General features: G+C 40.0%; 1 protein-coding gene across 7 annotated transcripts in view; it reads right to left on the reverse strand.

The window, feature by feature from the left end:
• LOC105480615 (unc-51 like kinase 4) overlaps positions 1-22,998 on the reverse strand; it is a 682,911-nt gene that overhangs the window by 119,528 nt on the left and 540,385 nt on the right. The window contains exon 36 of one of the 7 annotated variants that reach the window (XM_071091488.1): positions 18,408-22,379. The exons of the other annotated variants lie outside the window; for them this stretch is intronic. Within the exon in view, the coding sequence (XP_070947589.1) occupies positions 22,314-22,379 (66 nt within the window). The 3' untranslated portion in view covers positions 18,408-22,313. Of the gene's footprint in view, positions 1-18,407; positions 22,380-22,998 lie in introns of those variants that run through there. 7 annotated transcript variants of the gene reach the window in all.

The following is a 22,998-nucleotide window of genomic DNA, read 5'->3' on the forward strand; positions in this document are numbered from 1 at the left end:
AGTCACTTGACTTTTGTCAGAGTGTACTGTTATTCAATCCCTCTACCGGGATTTAAAATCTGAAAGTCATATTTTATGGAAATCTTTCAAGTTGTCATGTTTGTACAAATTAGATATTTTTAAAGACTTGTTTCTTACATTATCTTTGTTTTTCCCATGACTATTGGCCTTTGGGATCCCCTGTGGCCACTCTTTGGCTATGGACTTCCTCAAATGCCCAGCAATTCTTCCTTGTCTGTTCATGTTCATAAATGAAGGTCTATGAGTACTGGCAGCCTGATGAGATATCTCAGTAATTTTTAAGATCTCACTTTGATTTACTTGGGGATCTCCTCCTAAGTAGATGCTGCTGAAAGCTGAAAGCTGTAGGCAGCCTCACCCTGGAGTTAGTGAGAAATGGATGAGAAAAGAATAAAGATACTGATTCAGAGGAGGAACAGTGATGGAAGGTTAAGAGTCTTCTTTGGCGGAGGGTGATGGCTCTGGGGGACCAGGACAATCCAGTCCAGAATTCACTTACTCTTGTGCCACCCACAGGGCACCTTGGGGAATATCCTGTGGTGAGCAGCACCATGGCTGGAGCTGGGGCCCACACTTCGCTCTGCCTCAAAACCCCTGTCCATGAGTCTGGAATTCCTCCAGGACTTTTCCATAAGCCTGTTTCCTGCTTATGGTGGTATGTGGTCTTCTCAATCCTGAACACTCTGTTAAAACAGCTCTGTCTTCTAGAAATTTCTCAAATTAGGCATCTATTATTGATACCTTGCCCTGTTTACAGTGAGATTGTGCATTTTTACTTATTTTCATACTTATTTTGATTACTTCAATGGAATTTTGTGGGAGCCAGCAAAATAAACACATGAACTTTTCACCATTATAATTTATAATCCTAATTCATTTAGAAATATGTTAATATATGTATATGTTTATATGTATGAATGTATATACATATGCATACATATATGTCATGTGTGTGACAAGAAAACAACCAAAATATTGTAACTACGTTAATCTATGCATTATACTTTTAAGGAAGACATTATTTTCTTCTTTGTGCTCATGTATTTTCCAAGTTATCAACCATCACTATATACTCCATTTTGTGTTGTGATTTTTTTTTTTTTTTTTTTTTTTTTGAGACAGAGTCTTGCTCAGTCGCCCAGGCTGGAGTGCAGTGGTGCGCGATCTCGGCTCACTGCAAGCTCTGCCTCCTGGGTTCACACCGTTCTCCTGCCTCAGCCTTCCAAATAGCTGGGACTACGGGCACCCACCACTACACCTGGCTAATTTTTTTGTATGTTTTTAGTAGAGACGGGGTTTCACTGTGTTGGCCAGGGTGATCTCAATCTCCTGACCTCATGATGTGCCCGCCCCAGCCTCCCAAAGTGTTGGGATTACAGGCGTGAGCCACCACGCCCGGCCTGTGTTGTGATTTTTTCAAATAACAAATTCACATACCGTAAAACTCATCATTTTAAAGTATACAAACTCAGTGCTTTCTAGTATATTCACAAAACGTGCAACCATCACCACAATCGATTTTAGAACACCTTCATCATTCCCAAAATAAACTCATGCTCATTAGCAGTCACACCCATTCCCCTCTCTCTCTAGCCTCTAGCAACCACAATCTTTCTGTAGATTTGTAGATTCCACATATCACTAATCTATGTGTCTATTCTGGGTATTTTACTTAAATGTAATCACACATCATGTGGTGCTTTGTGTCTGACTTATTTAACTCAGCATAATGTTTCCAAGGTCCATCCATGTTGTAGCATGTATCAGTACTTCATTCCTTTTCATGGCTGAATAATACTCTATTTTATGGTATACCACATTTTATTTATTCATTCATCAATTGAATTACATTTGGGTTGTCTCTACTTTTTGGCTATTATGAACAATGTTGTTATGAAATTCATGTATAAACTGTATTGCTTTTGTAATTAAAAAAATACTGCTTAAAAAATTACAAAAACATTTTTTCAAAAATAGTACATCAAACTTTTCATTCATTTATACCTGCTTTGCTCCTACCTAGAGCATACGGTTTTCTTACACTCTTAAAATCTACCTAATACCTGCAAATAACTGGGTAGAATTAATTAAATAAGAATAAACAGACATTCTTGCATAAATTGGTGGTCAATGAATACAACTAATAAAATTTGAAAATTTTCTTTTCAAAATGATGAGAGTACTCTAATGTATGTTAACAACTGCTATGGCATTTACAACTATTATTTCAGAAGTGGGCCTTCCTTTTAAGAATATCATCTTAGAGGCCCTGCACGGTGGCCCCCACCTGTACCAGCACTTTGGGAAGCCGAGGCAGACAGCTTGCTTGAATCCAGGAGTTCGAGACCTGGAGTCAGCATGGCAAAACCTTGACTCCACTAAAAATACAAGAAATTAGCAGGGTATGGTGGCACATGCTTGTGGTACCAGCTACTCAGGAGGCTGAGGTGGGAGGATCACCGGAGCTTGGGAGGTCAAGGCTGCGGTGAGCTGAGATTGCACCACTGCACTCTAATCTGGGCAAATGGAGTGAGACGCTGTCTTTAAAAAAAAAAAGAAAAAGAAAAAGGGCCAGGTGTGGTGGCTCATGCCTGTAATCCCAGCACTTCGGGAAGCCAAGGAGGGTGGATCACCTGAGGTCAGGAGATCAAGACCATCCTGGCCAACATGGTGAAAACCCATCTCTACTAAAAAAAATACAAAAATTAGCTGGGCGTGGTGACGGCCGCCGGTAAGCCTAGCTACTCGGGAGGCTGAGGCACGAGAATCCCTCAAACCCGGGAAGCAGCGGTTGCAGTGAGCCAAGACCACGCTGCTGCACTCCAGCCTGGGTGACAGAGTGAGACAAAGTCTCAAAAAAAAAAAAAATCATTTTGAAATATATTTTACTCTGTCACATACAACAGTCAGAAAACAATACTTTGTGTACTGAATTAAAACCTGCCCAGGCCACAAAAAAAGAAAAAAAAAATCTATTTTGCCACCCACTCATAGAGTGCAACCTTTAGAAAGGGATTATTTCCATTGCATTTTCATCAGAGACTGGCAAAGAAAAGTATATCATGTTATTACAGAGCCTGGAAATGTAATGACTTCCAGGTTGCTAAGCAACACCACAACGTTAAAGGCCCCGGTATCTGTGATCTCCAGAGACACTCTCAAATTTCATTAAAACCTGCTCATAACCATTACACAAAAGATCCATGTGGAGTTTATAAACAGGCTTAGTTTCTTGACATGACAATGAAGGAATTAAAAAAAAAAAAAACAAGCAAGTAGCATCAAAACTTTTGTGGAACTTAAAACCAAATATTTTGGAGATGCAATTAATGAAATCCATAATGTTTCTAGAAGTGTTTCATAGAAAGAAACCAAGGACTATCACTTCATGGTAAATAAGTGTTTAGTAGGGATTACCAGGCAAGATGGCCAAATAGGAGCAGCTCTGGTCTGCAGCTCCCAGCAAGACCAACACAGAAGGTGGGTGATTTCTACATTTCCAACTGAGGTACCCAGCTCATCTCACTGGGACTGGTTAGACAGTGGGTACAGCCCACAGAGCGTGAGCCAAAGCAGGGTGGGGCATTGGCTCACACGAGAAGTGCAAGGGGTCGGGGAACTTCCTACCCTAGCCAAGGGAAGCCATGAGGGACTATGCCATGAGGGATGGAGCTATTCGGCCCAGATACTACGCTTTTCCCACGGTCTTTGCAACTTGCAGACGAGGAAATTCCCTCAGGTGCCTACAGCACAAAAGCCCTGGGTTTCATGCGCAAAACTGAGCAGCCAAGCTAGCTGTAGGAGGTTTTTTCCAAACCCCAGTGGTGCCTGGAATGCCAGCAAGACAGAACTGTTCACTACCCTGAAAAGGGGGCTGAAGCCAGGGAGCCAAGTGGTCTTGCTCAGTGGATCCCACCCCCATGGAGCCCAGCAAGCTAAGATCCACTGGCTTGAAATTCTCACTGACAGCACAGGAGTCTGAAGTGGATCCTGGATGCTTGAGCTTGGTGGGGGGAGGGGCATCCACTATTACTGAGGCTTTAGTAGGTGGTTTTCCCCTCACAGTGTAAATAAAGCCGCCTGGAAGTTTGAACTGGGTGGAGCCAGAGCCCACTGCAGCTTGGCAAGGCTGCTGTGGCCAGACTGCCTCTCTAGATTCCTCTACTCTGGGCAGGGCATCTCTGAAAGAAAGGCAGCAGCTCCAGTCAGGGTATTATAGATCAAACTCCCATCTCCCTGGGACAGAGCAACTCGGGGAAGGGGCAACTGTGGGTACAGCTTCAGCAGACTTAAACATTCCTGCTTGCCGGCTCTGAAGAGAGCAGCAGTTCTCCAAAGAGAGCAGCGGTTCTCCCAGCACAGTGCTCAAGCTCTGCTAATGGACGGTCTGCCTCCTCAAGTGGGTCCCTTACCCCCATGCCTCCTGACAGGGAGATACCTCATGGCAGGAGTCAACAGACACCTCACATAGGAGAGCTCCGGCTGACATATGGCAGGTGCCCCTCTGGGGAAAAGTTTCCAGAGCAAGGAGCAGGCAGCAATCTTTGCTGTTCTGCAGCCTCTGCTGGTGATACCCAGGCAAACAGGGTCTGAAGTGAACCCCCAGCAAACTCCTGCAGACGAGCAGAAGAAGGGCCTGTTAAAAGAAAAACTAACAAACAGAAAGCAATAGCATCAACATCAACAAAAAGGATGACCACGCAAACACTCCATCTGAGGGTAACCAATAGCAAAGACCACAGGTAAATAAATCCACAAAGATGAGGAAAAATCAGTGCAAAAAGGATGAAAATTCCAAAAACCAGAATGCCTCTTCTCCAAATGATCACAACTCCTCGACAGTGAGAAAACAAAACTGGATGGAGAATGAGTTTGACGAATTGACAGAAGTAGGCTTCGGAAGGTGGGTAATAATAAACTCCTCCGAGCTAAAGAGCATCTTCTAACCCAATGCAAGGAAGGTGAGAACCTTGATAAAAGGTTGCAGGAATTGCTAACTAAAATAACCAGTTGAGAGAAGAACGTAAATGACCTGATGGAGCTGAAAAACACAGTACAAGAACTTCATGAAGCATACACAAGCATCAATAGCCAAATCAATCAAGCAGAAGAAAGGATATCAGAGATTGAAGATCAACTTAATGAAAAATAAAGCATGAAGACAAGATTAGAAAAAAAAATGAAAAGGAACAAACAAAGCCTCCAAGAAATATGGGACTATGTGAAAAGACCAAACCTACATTTGATTGGTGTACATGAAAGCGATGGAAAGAATGGAACCAAGTTGGAAAACACACTTCAGAATATTATCCAGGAGAACTTCCCCAAAGTAGCAAGACAGGACAACATTCAAATTCAGGAAATTCAAAGAACACTACAAAGATACTTCTCAAGAAGAGCAACCCCAAGAAACACAATAGTCAAATTCACCAAGGTTAAAATGAAGGAAAAAATGTTAAGGGGAGCCAGAGAGAAAGGCTGGGTTACCCACAAAAGGAAGCCCATCAGACTAACAGCGGATATCTCTGCAGAAACCTTACAAGCCAGAAAAGAGTGGGGGCCAATATTCAACATTTTCTTTTTTTTTTTTTTTGAGACGGAGTCTCGCTCTGTCGCCCAGGCTGGAGTGCAGTGGCCGGATCTCAGCTCACTGCAAGCTCCGCCTCCCGGGTTCCCGCCATTCTCCTGCCTCAGCCTCCCGAGTAGCTGGGACTACAGGCGCCGCCACCTCGCCCGGCTAGTTTTTTTTTTTTGTATTTTTTAATAGAGACGGGGTTTCACCGTGTTAGCCAGGATGGTCTCGATCTCCTGACCTCGTGATCCGCCCGTCTCGGCCTCCCAAAGTGCTGGGATTACAGGCTTGAGCCACCGCGCCCGGCCACCCAACATTCTTAAAGAAAAGAATTTTCAACCCAGAATTTCATATCCAGTCAAATTAAGCTTCACAAGTGAAGGAGAAATAAAACCCTTTACAGACAAGCAAATGCTGAGGGATTTTGACACCACCAGGCCTGCCTTATAAGAGCTCCTGAAGGAAGCACTAAATATGGAAAGGAAAAACCAGTACTAGCCACTGCAGAAACAAACCAAAATGTAAAGACTACTGACACTATGAAGAAACTTCATCAACTAATGGGCAAAATAATGAGCTAGCATCATAACGACAGGATCAAATTCACACATAAAAATATTAACCTTAAATGTAAACAGGCTAAATGCCCCAATTAAAAGGTGCAGACTGGCAAATTGCATAAAGAGTCAAGACCCATCGGTGTGCTGTATTCTGGAGACCCATCACATATGCAAAGACACTCATAGGCTCAAAATAAAGGGATGAAGGAAGATTTACCAAGCAAATGGAGAGCAAACAAAAGCAGGGGTTGCAATCCTAGTCTCTGAATAAACAGACTTTAAACCAACAAACATCAAAAAAGACAAAGAAGGGCATTACATAATAGTAAAGGGATCAACACAACAAGAAGAGCTAACTATCCTAAATATATATGCACCCAACACAGAAGCACCCAGATTCATAAAGCAAGTTCTTAGAGACCTATAAGGAGACTTAGATTCCCACACAATAACAGTGGGAGACTTTAACACCCCACTGTCAATATTAGACAGATCAATGAAACAGAAAATTGATAAGGATATTCAGGACTTGAATTCAGCTAGGGACCAAGTGGACCTAATACACATCTACAGAACTTGCCACCGCAAATCAACAGAATACACATTCTTCTCAGCACCACATAGCACTTATTCTAAAATTGACCACATAATTGGAAGTAAAACACTCCTCAGCACATGCAAAAGAATGGAAATCAAGACAAACAGTCTTTCAGACCACAGTGCAATCAAATTAGAACTCAGGATTAAAGAAACTCACTCAAAACCGCACAGCTACATGGAAACTGAACAACATACTACTCAATGACTACTGGGTAAACAGCAAAATTAAGGCAGAAATAAAGAAGTTCTTTGAAACCAATGAGAAGAGAGATACAATGTACCAGAATATCTGGGACACTCCTAAAGCAGTGTTTAGAGGGAAATTAATAGCAATAAATGTCCACAGGAGAAAGCGGGAAAGATCTAAAATCAACAACCTAACATCACAATTAAAAGAAATGGAGAAGCAAGAGCAAACACATTCAAAAGCTAGCGGAAGGCAAGAAATAACTAAGATCAAAGCAAAACTGAAAAAATAGAGACACAAAAAACCTTTCAAAAAATCAATGAATCCAGGAGCTGGTTTTCTAAAAGGATTAACAAAATAGATAGACTGCTAGCCAGACTAATAAAGAAGAAAAGAGAGAAGAATCAAATAGACACAATAAAAAATGACAAAGGGGGTATCACCACGGATCCCACAGAAATACAAACTATCATCAGAGAATACTATAAACACCTCTATGCAAATAAACTAGAAAATCTAGAAGAAATGGATAAATTCCTGGACACACACACCGTCCCAAGACTAAACCAAGAAGAAGTTGAATCCCTGAATAGACCAATAATAAGTTCTGAAATTGAGGCAGTAATTAATAGCCTTCCAAGCAAAAAAAAAAAAAAAAAAAAAAAAAAAAAGCCCAGGACCAGACAGATTCACAGCTGAATTCTACCAGAGGTGCAAAGAGGAGCTGGTATTACTCCTTCTGAAACTATTCTAAACAATAGAAAAACAGGGACTCCTCCCTACCTCATTTTAAGAGGCCAGCATCATCCTGATACCAAAACCTGGTAGAGACACAACAAAAAAAGAAAATTTCAGGCCAATATCCCTGATGAACATCAATGTGAAAATCCTCAATAAAATACTGGCAAATGGAATCCAGCAGCACATCAAAAAGCTTATCCACCATGATCAAGTTGGCTTAATCCCTGGGATGCAAGCCTGCTTCAACATATGCAAGTCAATAAATGTAATCCAAAACATAAAAAGAACCCATGACAAAAACCACATGATTATCTCAATAGAGGCAGAAAAGGCCTTTGACAAAATTCAACACCACTTCACGCTAAAAACACTCAATAAACTAGGTATTGACGGAACATAACTGAAAACAATAAGAGCTATTTATGACAAACCCACAGCCAATATCATACTGAATGGGCAAAAGCTGGAAACATTCCCTTTGAAAACCGGCACAAGACAAGGATACCCTCTCTTACCACTCCTATTCAACATAATATTGGAAGTTCTGACCAGGGTAATCAGGCAAGAGAAAGAAATAAAGGGTATTCAAATGGGAAGAGAGGAAGTCAAATTATCTCTGTTTGCACATGACATGACTGTATATTTAGAAAACCCCATCGTCTCAGCCCAAAATCTCCTTAAGCTGATAAGCAACTTCAGCAAAGTCTCAGGATACAAAATCAATGTGCAAAAATCACAAGCATTCTTATACACCAGTAATAGACAAACAGAGAGCCAAATCATGAGCAAACTCCCATTCACAACAGCTATAAAGAGAATAAAATACCTAGGAATCCAACTTACAAGGGATGGGAAGGATCTCTTCAAGGAGAACTACAAACCACTGCTCAAGGAAGTAAGAGAGGACACAAACAAATGGAAAAACATTCCATGGTCATGGATAAGAAGAATCAATATTGTGAAAACGGCCATACTGCCCAAAGTAATTTATAGATTCAATGCAATTCCCATCAAGCTACCATTAACTTTCTTCACAGAATTAGAAAAAACTACTTTAAAAGTCATATGGAACCAAAAAAGAGTCTGTATAGCCAAGACAATCCTAAGCAAAAAGAACAAAGCTGGAGGCATCACACTACCTGACTTCAAACTATACAAGGCTACAGTAACCAAAACAGCACGATACTGGTACCAAAACAGATATATACACCAATGGAATAGAACAGAGGCCACAGAACTAACACCACACATCTACAACCATCTGATCTTTGACAAATCTGACAAAAACAAGAAATGGGCAAAGGATTCCCTATTTAATAAATGGTGCTGGGAAAACTGGCTAGCCATCATATGCAGAAAACTGAAACTGTACCCTTTCCCTACACATTATACAAAAATTAACTCATGATGAATTAAATATTTAAATGTGAGACCTAAACCCATAAAAACCCTAGAAGAAAACCTAGCCAATACCGTTCAGGACATAGGCATGGGCAAAGACTTCATAAGTAAAACATGAAAAGCAATAGCAACAAAAGCCAAAATTGACAAATGGGATCTAATTAAACTAAAGAGCTACTGCATTGGCAAAGAAACTAGCATCAGAGTGAACAGGCAGCCTACAGAATGGGAGAAAATTTTTGCAATCTATCCATCTGATAAAGGGCTGATATCCAGAATCTACAAGGAACTTAAACAAATTTACAAGAAAAAAAACAAACAACCCTATCAAAAAATGGGCGAAGGATATGAACAGACACTTTTCAAATGAAGACATCTATGTGGCCAACAAACATGTGAAAAAAAGCTCATCATCTCTGGTCATTAGAGAAATGCAAATTAAAACCACAATGAGATACCATCTTGTGCCAGCTAGAATGGCGATCATTAAAAAGTCAGAAAACAACAGATGCTGGAGAAGATGTGGAGAAATAGGAACATTTTTACACTGTTGATGGGAGTGTAAATTAGTTCAACCATTGTGGAAGACAGTGTGGTAATTCCTCAAGGATCTGGAACTAGAAATACCATTTGACCCAGCAATCCCTTTACTGGGTATATACCCAAAGGATCATAAATCATTCTACTATAAAGACACATGCACACATATGTTTATTGTTTATTGCACCACTATTCACAATAGCAAAGACTTGGAACCAACCCAAATGCCCATCAATGATAGACTGGATAAAGAAAATGTGGCACATTTACACCATGGAATACTACATAGCCATAAAAAGAATGAGTTCGAGTCCTTTGCGGGGACATGAATGAAGCTGGAAACCATCATTCTCAGCAAACTAACGCAGGAACAGAAAACCAAACACCACATGTTCTCACTCGTAAGTGGGAGTTGAACAATGAGAGCATACGGGCACAGGGAGGGGAATACCACACACCAGGGCCTGTGGAGGGATGGGAGGCAAGGGGAGGGCTGGCATTAGGAGAAATACCTAATGTAGATGACGAGTTGATGGGTACAACAAACCACCATGGCACATGTATACCTATGTAATAAACCTGCACATTCTGTACATGTATCCCAGAACTTAAAGTATTTATTTTTTAAAAAAAGTGAAACAAGAAAAAAAAAGTGTTCAGTATCCTAAAAAATATATGTACTGTATGGAACTCTGAAACTTTCTTTGGAGAATGGATAAAAATGTTATATGTATACATTGGAAATGGAAGCAGAATAATTTGAAATGAGAGACCTAATCATTACTTGCTTCAAGGAGGGTCATGATAGCAGCATGCTTTCAACTGAAAAAGGAAATCAAGATGCCATGAGAAATAATTCTCAGGAACACTTTCAAAACATTTCCTTTAACAATGGTGTTGGAAAAGACTAATCCCTGAAACAGAAAACATTAAACAAGCCTCAATAACAATTTCATGGCCATCACTGGGATACCAGTCTAGAAAGTCTGGCACAATTGTCTAAAATGCCAATGAGACCTGATCTGTGACATATGTGTGGGGCACCAACCCTTGCCCAGCCATCTCCTAAATGTTCTGAGCAGAAATACTGGAAGGAGACCATGTGGTTTAGCTCAACCTTACTCATCACCACTAGAAGCCAAAAATATTTTTTAAAAATCAAAGTAAGTGAGCACTGACACAGATCAAAAAGGTCATTTGCTATGATACTTGATTTTAAAGGCAAATTCTTAAATAGAAACTATGTATGCATGTGGGATCATAGGTTTGCTATGCTAAATGGGTAGTGAGAGTGGCAGAGGATACGTATTACATATTTATTTTCAATTCCTTAGTTCCCAGGAAGTCTGATTGATTAGGGAAACCCAAGTCTTTAGGGGCATAAACAAGTGCACTGATAAATTGATGAGTAGTTGGCTCTCACGTGGTCACATACCAAAGTGAAGAAAAAAATTAAAATCTTGCAAAAGATGTGAGATTTCATAAAATCAGTGCCAGTGATGATAGAAGAATTACACCAAAGTCTTTGATGAGTGAGGGTCTGACAGATAAACATAAAACTAGATGATTAACAGTTGGAGAAGAGAAAAATCTCTTCAAGGGTGAAAACAAGACAATTCAAAAGACAGGCAATTCAAAACAATGCTAGTTTGAACAGCAAGGGAAAACTGAGGAAGATCTTACATAGTTTTACAATAAGAGACTCATTTTTATGATGGGGCTGGAAAGGTTAAGTATGAAGAATGTTATAACATGCCATTATGCAATTTTGATAATGTAAAAGATGATATACAAGGAAGTTTAGAATCACTGGTAAAGCCCCAAGTGATGGAGCAAAAAGATCCATCTATAGGCCTTCTTACCATACCCTCAGAGTAAGACTGCATCTCTGCTGATTCCCAGGGGCAGGGACATAGGGAACACAGGCCTTCTGGGTGGGGGTCACCTCTGTCCTGGCTGGAGTCAGGAGTTGTCCCAGAACTATTCAGGCTCCAGCAAGGCTCACTCACAGCCTCACCCATCCAGTTGGCCTGGGACAGTCAAGGCCAATCTCATTCCTCATTGTGTCCAAGTTTATGTAGGTCGCCATGTAAAGCCCAGGCCCCCCAGGTCAGCCTTATTCCCCTGGGCTCTCATCTCTATGAGGCTCTGTATATTCTATACTCTGATTCTCATCTTCACCCCTCCTCTCGAATCCCTTCTACTCACTGTGCCTTTTGGACAGAGGCACCAGCAAGACCTCTTTTATCCTCAGTCTCTTCCTAGGATGTGCCTTTCACTTTTTTTGCTGTAACTGAAACTGGGCTTTTCCCTCGTGATAGGCTCCTCTTACATGTGTCTTTCATACTCCTGAGCTGCTGGGCCCGGAGAAACCTCCTTGGTTCTCACAGAAGCTTCCTGGTCATTCTCCACCCCTCCTCCATGCATCCCCTGCCCCTCTTCCCCCAGCTTTAAATCTTATGTCACCAGAGAACACCTTCTACTCTTACCTGTGGCAGTTATCTGTGGATTATCAGGTCGCTCACACTCCCATTCCCCAGCTCACTGTCAGTGTCTTCAACACCACCCTTATCAAGTGCTTGGTCATTTCAAAGTCCACAGAGAGGGTCCTTCCAAAACTACTCATTTCTTTGGCTTTCCCTCCAGTGATCTTGTCCTCCTCCACACTTGATTCACTCCCCTTGTTTTAACCTATACCTGGTCATTACCATTAACTGGCAACCTCCGGAATCTACATTCAAGCATTCCACATTCCGATACCATTCTGTTCAAGTCCAGACCTCCCTCTGTTGGAATTCCAGGCCTGAAGAGCCAACTGCCAGCTTGCCATTTCCAGATGGATGTCCAACAGGCATCTTAAATGTAAAATGTTCAACTGAGCTCCTGGTTTTCTCTCTGCCCTCAAATCAGCTCCTCCTGCAGTTTTAGCCATCTCAGTTTTGTCTTAGGCCAAAATTGGAATCATCTTTCAGTATTTCTTTCCTAGTCTCCAACTAATATGTCAGCAAATTCTATTGGTTCTGCTTTCAAGATATATCCAAAATATAACCACTTTTTACTCCCTCCAAGTCACGATCAGGACTCTCCCGATATAGCAGCCTCCTGACATATATCTCTTATCCTTCACCCTCTTCGATGACTACTCTCAATGCAGCAGCCAGACTGTCTATCCCTTCAGCTCGAAACCCTCCAAAGGCTTCCACTTCACTGAGGATAAAGGCCAGTGTTTACAAGGGTTTACAGGGCCTTTGTAACCTCTTTCCTCCATGACACCCTTCCCTGTTGTCTCCCTCACATCCTATGTGTCTCCTTCTTGCTCAGTTTGCTCTGGACACAGGGGCTTCCTTACAGTCCCTAGAACATACGAGGGATATACCTGCCTTGTGGCCTTAGCACTTGCTATTCCCCTGCTCCAAACACTCCCTGGCTGCTTTCTCTACTTCTTTCAGTCTTTACTCAGATGTCATCTCAGGGAGGCCTTCCCTAGTCACATTATCTAAAAGCTGCAAATAGCCTGCTGTCTTTCCTATTTTCCTTTCTCTCTTTATTTTTCTTCTTAGTGCTTTCCCTACGTAAAATACGACATAGTTTACTTCATAAATGTGGCTATCATGTCACTCTCTTAGCAAGCTCCATTAGAGCAGGGTTTTCTGTCTGTCTTGTTCCCTGCTGTATCCCCAACATTGAGAACCGTGGGTGCCACAGAGCAGTCACTCAATATTTACTTGTTGACTGAGTGGTCACTCTGTCTTACTGAGGACTTTTTCTGTGTGGTACTGAAAAATGCTGAATAACTCATTAGAATGACTTCATAACATTGTTAAAAGACAAATCAAATTCACTTTGATAAATGTTAGTTTCATATTTTGAGATTAAATCCCAATGAAACCTTTTGTCATTATGTACCGTAATTGTTAGATTGCCAGTTTAAATGAATCTACATTAAGTGGTTAGTTTTCCATTATCACTTATTCTGGAACAAAAAGGAACTCCTGTGTTATCAAATAATATACCTAAACCTTGGAGTAGTTCTGTTGACTGAATTCAAGATACTAGTTTACAAAAAAACAAGAGTCATACTTTACATGATATGATTCAATTCAACTCATCTCACAGCTTGAACTTAAAATATTCTCTTGGACACATATTGTAATTATCAACTGAACTATTCTCCTTATATTTTTCTGTGATTATTTAAAACCTGATACCAAACTCTGGTTATTTGCTTTATATATAGTGTATCTACCTAGAAACAGTCTTGCTAAGGAAAGAGATATATCCCTACGAACATAATGTGGATATTAGTTATTGTTTATTTCAATTGATGGAATTCATTTCTTACAATTAATATATATTAAAGAAAAATTGTATTTAAATTATTTAAAAAACGAAATTTAAAAACATTTAGTGTAGGTATTCATAACAGAAGGTCCCTCAAAAAATTGCCATTGCTGTTTACAACCACAAGGCGGTATTTTTCTTTTTCTTTTTTTTTTCTTTTCTGAGACAGAGTTTCACTGTTGTCGCCCAGGCTGGAGCGCAATGGCGCAATCTCGGGTCACTGCAACCTCCACCTCCTTGGTTCAAGCGATTCTCCTGCCTCAGCCTCCTGAGTAGCTAGGATTACAGGCGCCTGACACCACGCCTGGCTAATTTTTATATTTTAAGCGGAGACAGGTTTTCACCATGTTGGCCAGGTTGGTCTCGAACTCCTGACCTCAGGTGATCCACCTTCCTCGGTCTCCCAAAATGCTGGGATTACAGGCGTGACCCACCATGCCTGGCCTGGAAGTATTTTTCAAACATGTTCATTCTAATACTTAACTTGCTTTAAATGCTCATTGTTCTGAGACTGGTTTTGTTAAGGGCATGACATTAAAGACATCCCAAATTACCAAAGGAATCTGTAGCATTCTGCACAGCAAAAGCTGCACAGTGAAGTTGATGATGGTCAAAATGATTACTATGCATCAGGAAAACACTGTAGGAATTTACAATTACTATTATTTGAACCAGATAATAATTTCCTTTAAATGCAAATATTCAGGGGTTGAATAAATAAATGGTCCCTCACAGTGAGCTTTCTTTTGTGTTTCTCCCACCACTTCCCTTGGTTCTCAGGAGGCTGCAGAGCGCAAAGCACCAGGGACTCTTAGCTTTTTACTTACAACTTATAGTGGGTAGATTCTCAATGAATTAATATCATAGAAGGAAGCAGTATTCCCGGCAACTCTTCTCCCTTTTTGAGAGTTATTATATCTGTTACCAAGAAAAATAGATTGGTCCTTTCCACATTTTAAATATTTCCCCTCAGGCATTAAAATTAACCATTTTGCTCCATAAATATTATCAAATTTTTATAGTTTTTATCCTTTACTTTAAAAAGTCAATGTGGGAAATAGGAATATTCACACGGTTCCAATGTATCTCTCCAAGCATGCCTTAGTGATTGCAAGGGAAACACACACCTGCATAGTGGAGACATGTGGCAGGTGCCCTCTTAACCAAGCAATTAAACTTAGCATCACTAAAAGTGGAGATGACTGACATCACATGCTTCTCAATATGATACAGTATAAGGGGCCACTATCAACGGGACATTGTGACCCAAAATATCATGAGGAAACAATCATTCTACTTGCAGAGTATGGGATATTCCATAAGACAAGTGACTTAGGCTTTTCAAAAAGTCAATTTCATAAGAAAAAAAAAGAAGAATTCTTCTAGATTAAAAGAGACAAGGAAACAATAATAAATTCAGTATGTGAGCCTTGGTTGGAATGTGGCTTAAAAACAAAAGACTATAATAGTCATTTTTTGACAACTAATAATACTAGCATTTTGGGAGGCTGAGGCAGGCAATCACTTGAGCCCAGTTCAAGACCAGCCTGGACAACATAGCGAAACCCTATTTCTGTTTTTCTGAGATCAGATGAGATTGGGTGCATTCAGGGTGGTATGGCTGTAGAGCCTGTCTCTCTCTATATATATTTTTTTCAAGACAGAGCCTCACTCTGTCGCCCAGGCTGGAGTGCAGTGGCGTGATCTCGGCTCACTGCAACCTCTGCCTCCTAGGTTCAAGCAATTCTCCTGCCTCAGCCTCCTGAGCAGCTGGGAGTACAGGCATCCACCATCACGCCTGGCTACTTTTTGTATTTTCAGTAGAGATTGGGTTTCACCATGTTAGCCAGGTTGGTCTTGAACTCCCGATCTCAGGTGATCTGCCCACCTCAGCCTCCCAAAGTGCTGGGATTACAGGTGTTAGCCACTGCACCCAGCCTTTATCTTTAAAAAAAGAAAATTAGCTGGGCACAGTGGTGCATGCCTGTAGTCCCAGCTACTTGGAAGGCTGAGGTAAGATAATCAACTGAGCCCCTGAGGTCAAGGCTGCAGTCCCCATGAGGGCACCACTGCATTCCTGCCTGAACAACAGAGTGAGACCTTGTCTCAAAAAAAAAAAAAAAAAAAAAAAAAGGATTAAGTAGATATTAATGATATGAAATTGTTAATTTTCTTAGTTGTGATAATGGTATTATGGTTAGAGACCAAGTTCCATGATGTCTTCACTTTCACATGATTTAGAAAACACATACACACAACAGAAATATGGTAAAATGGTAATTCTTAATTCTTGATTACACAGGTGCTCATCCTATGACTCTTTCATCTTTTCTTGGATTTTGAGACTTTTTATAATAAAAAGAAGAGTAAAAGTATCACCAATGGCAATAGAAATCTGAAAGAGCAGAAGACGCTATAGAGAGAGCAGGGAAAAAATTTTATGTGCTAGGATTACAGGAAGGGAGTAGGGGACCTGAATCTCTTGAGAAAAGATATCATAACAGAAGGAAAATTATGCTGCACAGGGGCTACAAATGACAGATTGGAAAAAAAAATAGGAAGGGAAGGCAACTAGCCTGGGCAACAGAGTGAAATTATGTCTCTAAAATTAAAAAGAAACTTCATATCACAACTTGGTACACACAGCCACATGTGCAAACAGATGCAGAAAACGGGAAAAAAAAGTTTCACAAAGCAATATCCTATGAATAACACATTAAGATTTGTTATTCTGTTCTATTTCATTTTTATTTAAATAACAAATGCTGCACTGTGAAACTTTAAATTGCTTTCAGTGGATCATGATGTGTAGTTGGAAAAACACAAATCTCAATCAACTTGCTTGCTTTGTCAGTAGTGAAACTTAGAGAGGTTGTGTCTTGTCTATGGCAGTAAAAGTAGTTGACTGAAGAGCTGAGATTGGAACTCAGGGCTATGGGCTCCTAGGCCACATTCTGTCTATTCCACTAAGCTGACTTTCACATTGTTTTATCTTTAAAACACACATGAAACTTTTCAACCTCCTTAACTGACAATATTTTCCAAATCTCAACCCTGGATGCTTATTATTATCCTTTATACCATTTCTGGGAAGAAATATACTGTATTCAGCCATTCAGGTCATAAACTTCATGAGAGCAGAGGGGTTGCCTGTCTTGTTCTTCATGTATTATACCTTCAGCACTTCCATGTTTGGCTCATAACAGATGCTCAATATACTACTGCTGAACGAATTAATGACTCCACTCTTGTGGATTTAGCTATTATCTCAATATTGATAACTCTTATATACATATTCCTTTTTTTTGCAACTAGAATCTAATTTTGCATTTCATTTTGTGGCCTTTCATATTCATCCACCCTAATTTTCAAACACCAGATCACTTTTTCAAGGTGTTATTTGTTATTTTTAACTGAACATGTGTAAAATTAAACTCACCATATTAAATGGGTTTTTCTCTACCTCTACTGAAGGTACTAATTATATTCCAGGTATTTGGATTAGGAATTCCCATGAAGTGGGGTCCACAGACTCCAGTTTTCTCAAAAGTCAGGCAGGAAACAAACGTTTGAATCACTTGAATATAAGAACAGAGGGAGAATTGGAACCACAGCCAAACCAGAGAACCCAGAACCACCTAAAACTTTTGTTGACCCTTTGTGTTCAATTTGTGGTCCACGAATCTAGAGCCACACTTAGCTCACATTCTCCTGCCTCAGAGACCTATACTCAATCAGACCTGGTTGATTTTTTCCTATTCAATGCCTCTTGCAATGGTTCTAGATCATACATCCTTATATGGAATCAAACTGCAGATACTAGGAGGAGAACCCAAGTGAGGAGGAAAGTAGAGAGCTGATGTGTGGGGAAATGAGACATGTTCAGATGGATCTTAAGGAAGCTTTCTCTGTCACATCCTGTGACATGTGATCTTGTCGATACCTATGGGAAAGATCTATATATTTCCTCAACGCTCTGGAGGTGGACTATCATTTTATCATAGTAACACTGAGGTCTGAGTCCTGAGAAGGACTGGCTATAAATGACTCTGTTCCACTAGCCATTTTCTGAATCTGCCTTGCTGAAAATCTCAGGAATATCTCTTCAGGGAATTACGTAAAAATTTTAGGCACTATATTTCTTTTTCTTTAATAGACTTTTTTAAAAATTGGCAAATTATTAGTGTACATATTCATGAGGTACACAGTGATGTTTCAATACATATAATGTATAGTGGTCAGATCAACGTAATTAGGATATCTATCATTTAAAACATTTATCATTTCTTTGCGTTGAAAATGTTCAGTATCTTTCTCTAGCTCTTTGAAACTGTGTTTTATTATTAACTATAGTCATCCTACAATGGTATAGAGTGCTAGGACTTATTCCTCTTATTTAGCTGTAATTTTGTATCCTTTAACAAATCTCTCCCTATCCTTCCTCCCATCCCCCTTCCCTTCCCTTCCCAGCCTCTAGAATCCTCTGTTTTACTTTTTACTTCTATGAGAGCAACTTTTTTTAGCTTCCACATATGAGTGAAAACATGCGGTGTTTATCTTTCTGTGCCTGGCTTATTTCATTTAACATAATATCATCCAGTGCCATCCATGTTTCTTTTCTTTGTTGGAAAGATACAACAAAATCATTCAAAGAGTTCCCAAATTAACTTGCAAACCCTATGGCAATCAGTGGCAGAGAATGCCTCTCCAGTGGAACTGCAAATGGGTGTGTATGGATTCAATAAAAGATCTCTTTCAGAAACGCTTAAGAGCATCCTCTCAGGGTTTTAGGAAATCTTCTAAAAAACCAGATTTCATAAAATTGATTAAATTTACGTTTAACTCATTTGGGTGCATAGTGTTTCTCTTAGAAATTTTACTGGTTTTACATCAATCCCCATTCTTTTCTCCTTTAAGAATACAAGTCAAGAATAGAAGGTCTTAACCACAAGAAAAATAGGAGGGAGAGAGGTATAATTTCACCTTTTTATTATATCTCAAGGAATATTTCTTTACTTTTCTAGGAGAAACAGTGCCTCTTCTGATTCTAAATTCTACAGCCCAACCTGGTGCTAAAATATTAAAAGAATGGCTACAGAACTCCTAGTTTCCTCATCTGGTCTCTTTAAAAATGTAATGACTCTGTACATAAAGAAATGCTATATTACACTCATTTTCAGCAACATAACATGCGTGTTCTCATGTGGAATGAGAGGGGCCGGTCACCTATATGAGAATTCAGAAGGAAAATGATAGTGAGCACAGCAAGACTTTCTGAAGACCACAGGATAAAGATTCTTCATGGAACAGGTATTTGTAACAAATCCTTAATACTATTCATCTTTAGAGAGTTATTGCAAATCACACTCCTTCCACCTCTGCTGCACCAGTTAGATGGGTGAGAAGGCAACAGGGAGTTAGTAACATCAGCATATTATAGTCACCCTCCCATGGACTATTTTTCTGCTTTCAGAGAGTAGTTGATAGCATATATTTAAGCCAATTTTAGGCACAGAACAAATCTGTGGTGGTTCGTGTGTAGTCAATATTTTGAGTGTTGGAGTAAGCTAGCTTTAATTAAGAGACAAGTAGCTAATCTACAATCATTGCCCTGGGAAAACTCCCACTGATATCCAGTTTAAGGGAAAGGTAAACTTGGGAGACACTTGAAGGATTTCCATCACATTTTTAAAGCTAAAGCAGAAAGTATAATTATAAAACCTCCCAACTTCCTCTTAAATTACAGCAGATAATTAAATCGTTAGGTTTCTTCAACATTCTCCGGATGTTCTAAATACAGACTACATAAGAAAGAGCACCCTAGAGGCAAAACACATCCCATCTCTATTAGCAGAAATTAAACATTCTATTTCTTTAATTTGTTAGTGAAAATTATAGTTTTAGAAAGTGACTGTCACAAGATTGGGACTTTAAACAGAAAAGTCAAGAATCCAGGACCCTTGCTGTGATTCACAGGGAGGGATCTGCCACATGATTCCCCAATATGATTCTCTAACAACCATGGTTTACCAGTCACTGACATGCTCATTACCTGTAAATTATGGAGTCAAACGTATCTTGGGCTTGCCCTCTGAATCCATCCAGACTTGCTCAGCTTTGGGCACAGGAGGCCACTCTTCCATCAGGGTTTTAAAAGAGATGACCCCATCAGCTTAGAATACTCTTCTTTTTAGATGTGCTCCTGGTGGGAGTGGGTACTTAATGAATATCCTCTGACTAGGTCCTCAGGGAACTTGTCTTTTCCTCCCCAACTTCTTATGGTCAAGAAAATGCATTTGTCAGGCCTCCTTAATCCAATTACTGGCACCAGGTAATAAATCTAGAATGGCTCTGTATCTCTACGGAATCTGATTCTTCTGCTCCAGTGAGCCGAGCCTGAGAGTTGGGTCTCCCCAAAGTCACAGGAAATTTTTGCATGTGTTCCTTATATCACTCAAGTTCCTGTCCTCTATCCATATGCATATCCAATCTCATGCAGTCTTCAGAAACTTGGCAGGGCTACTGTGGAGAAGACTGAAGCTTCAGACTATGGGATAACTAAATGTATTTTATGGTCCTTCTCAGTCTGACCTAGGTGTGTCTACAAAGTACTAACACGAGCTCCCAATATGGACTGAAGACCAAAAATGAACTGCCAATAACAAAAACGCTGTATTTTATGAACATTCCTTATTCAGCTCAGTAAATGCTAAATACCTATTCTGTGACAGCTACTATGGTAAAGTTTTATTCCACAGTAAGGAAAACTAATTCAATTAAGATGCTGCCAGCAGCCTTTTCTTTCAGAGACCAGAATTTCTTAATTCCATCAACAATGTCTAAACTCTAAATTCTCCTAAAGTTAATGTTCAGTGAAGCTCTGGCTTTTCCTGGCCCATTCTTATGTCTTCCCAATCTGGCTCCATGGATTTCTGGGTCTTTGCTCAGGATGTACTTCTTCCTGCTCAGTGTGTAGAATACCAACACATTCTTCCATACGCAGTTTAAACATCATGTCTTGCCAACTTCCTCCCCAGAATGATTGTTCCTGTGGAACTTTCTTGGCTCCTCCAGTGTAGCACTGATTGGATCCTGTTTTGTAATGAAGCTGGTTGCTTCTATGTCTCTCTGGCTAGAGATCCCTGAGGGCAGGGAGCAGCAAGATCGTGTCTGTTTCAATATCTCCAGTGCAGTGCTTTGCACACAGTCATAACTCTATCCATTACTTGTTTTTCTATGAATAAAAGAATGAATCTCTCAGGTGCTGTCTGGATCAAAGTTCAGTCAAATTCTGCCTGACAAATGCCTGAGGAATTCAGATCAGTCCTTGGCAAAGCAGCAGCCTGGGGCCAGCTACTTCGAAGGAGAATGGGCTGGGGCAATCCAACCTGGGCTTGATACCAGCTCTATCATTCCCTAGTTGGTGGCCTTGGGAACATTACTTAAGCTCCTTAAGCCTTAAGTTATAACCTATAAAATGGGAATGATCTGGGAACAATCACTGGAGCTGTTCTCCAGGGATGCTGTCAAGATTAAAGGAGATTAATCCACCAAAAATCCTAACACAGAGACTACCACACAGTAGTAACCAACAACTGATGAACATCTTTTACACGTCAGACACCATAACATTCTGAAGATACAACAAATAACAAGACCGACCACATTACCACTCGGGAACAAGGGTAATGTAAAGATAAGAACAGAAACTAAGCCAACAATTATAAAGCAATGGCTGCCAGAGAATTAAAAACAGAGAACAGAAGGACAAAGAGGAAGGAGGACTAAATCAGTCCAGAAGTATGAGACAGGTGGTATCACACTCCTCTTTGGGTAACCTGCTGCTATTTCTCTTCAAATGTACTAACCTCAGTACAGATGGGGTTACTTCCCAATAAACCCATTATAATGTAAGTCAAAAATGCATTTAGTATACCTAACCTGCCAAACGTCATGGCCCAGCGTACCTTAAATGTGCTCAGAACACTTACATTAGCCTGCAATTGAGCAAAATCATCTAATACAAAGCCTATTTTGTAACACAGTATTGAGTATCTCATGTAATTTATTGAAGACCATATTGAAAGTAAAAAATAGAACGGTTGTATGGGTACCTGAAATACAGTTTCTGCTAAATGAGCATCAGTTTTGCACCAATGCAAAGTTGAGAAATCCTAATTTGAACCATGGTAAACTGGAGACCATCTGTATTCCATTTAATTAGAACTGAGCTTCAGGATGGGCAAGTTCAAGGCCATAGCTGAGCTGACTGGGGCCCCTAGAATCTCTGATTATATGTTTTATATGACTTGACCCAACATTGACTTACCCAGGGTAAATCAGAAGGTTTTCAGAAGATTTTGAGGCATTTATCACAGATGGCAGGCCTGCAAACATTATGGGCATTCTTGAAAAACTAAAGTAGAGACATCAAAGAGTTAGAGTGACCTTCACAGGTACCCTCCAGAAGAGGGTAGAAAACAGTATCTTGGGACTGTCCAGGCTATTTCTGTTATTGTTGCTAAGCAAACAAACAGTTGTTTTAATCCCAATCCAGAACGTTTTTGCATCTTACTTCCTAAATACCACACAGAAAGGCTCCATAGTTCTTTGGAGAAATGCCTGATTCCAAGGCTGGAGTAGTAATACAATATGAGCCTGGAATATCACATTATGATTGAAAGCACTCCAGAAAAAAAAAAAAAAAAAGAAGAAGAAGAAGAAGATGGAGAATGTCAAAAGACATAGCAGACATCCGAAAGCCATTTCCATTAGCCAAATCTGGGGCAGCCGTGGATTGTAACCCACTGAAAAATCCATGAGCCAATTCTGATAATAACAGAGATAAGTTTTAAAAAATCAATAAATGGGACAGAAAAGGTGGAACAACACAAATGTCCATCAATGGATCATACATTTTTAAAATGTGGTATACACATAACAATGGATTATTAGCCCTAAAAAGGGAGGAAATTCTAGCATGTGCTACATCATGAATAAACCTTGAAGCCACTACAATAAGTGAAACAAGCCAG

The sequence above is a fragment of the Macaca nemestrina genome, chromosome 2 (genome assembly GCF_043159975.1).
Source record: "Macaca nemestrina isolate mMacNem1 chromosome 2, mMacNem.hap1, whole genome shotgun sequence".
NCBI lineage: Eukaryota > Metazoa > Chordata > Mammalia > Primates > Cercopithecidae > Macaca > Macaca nemestrina.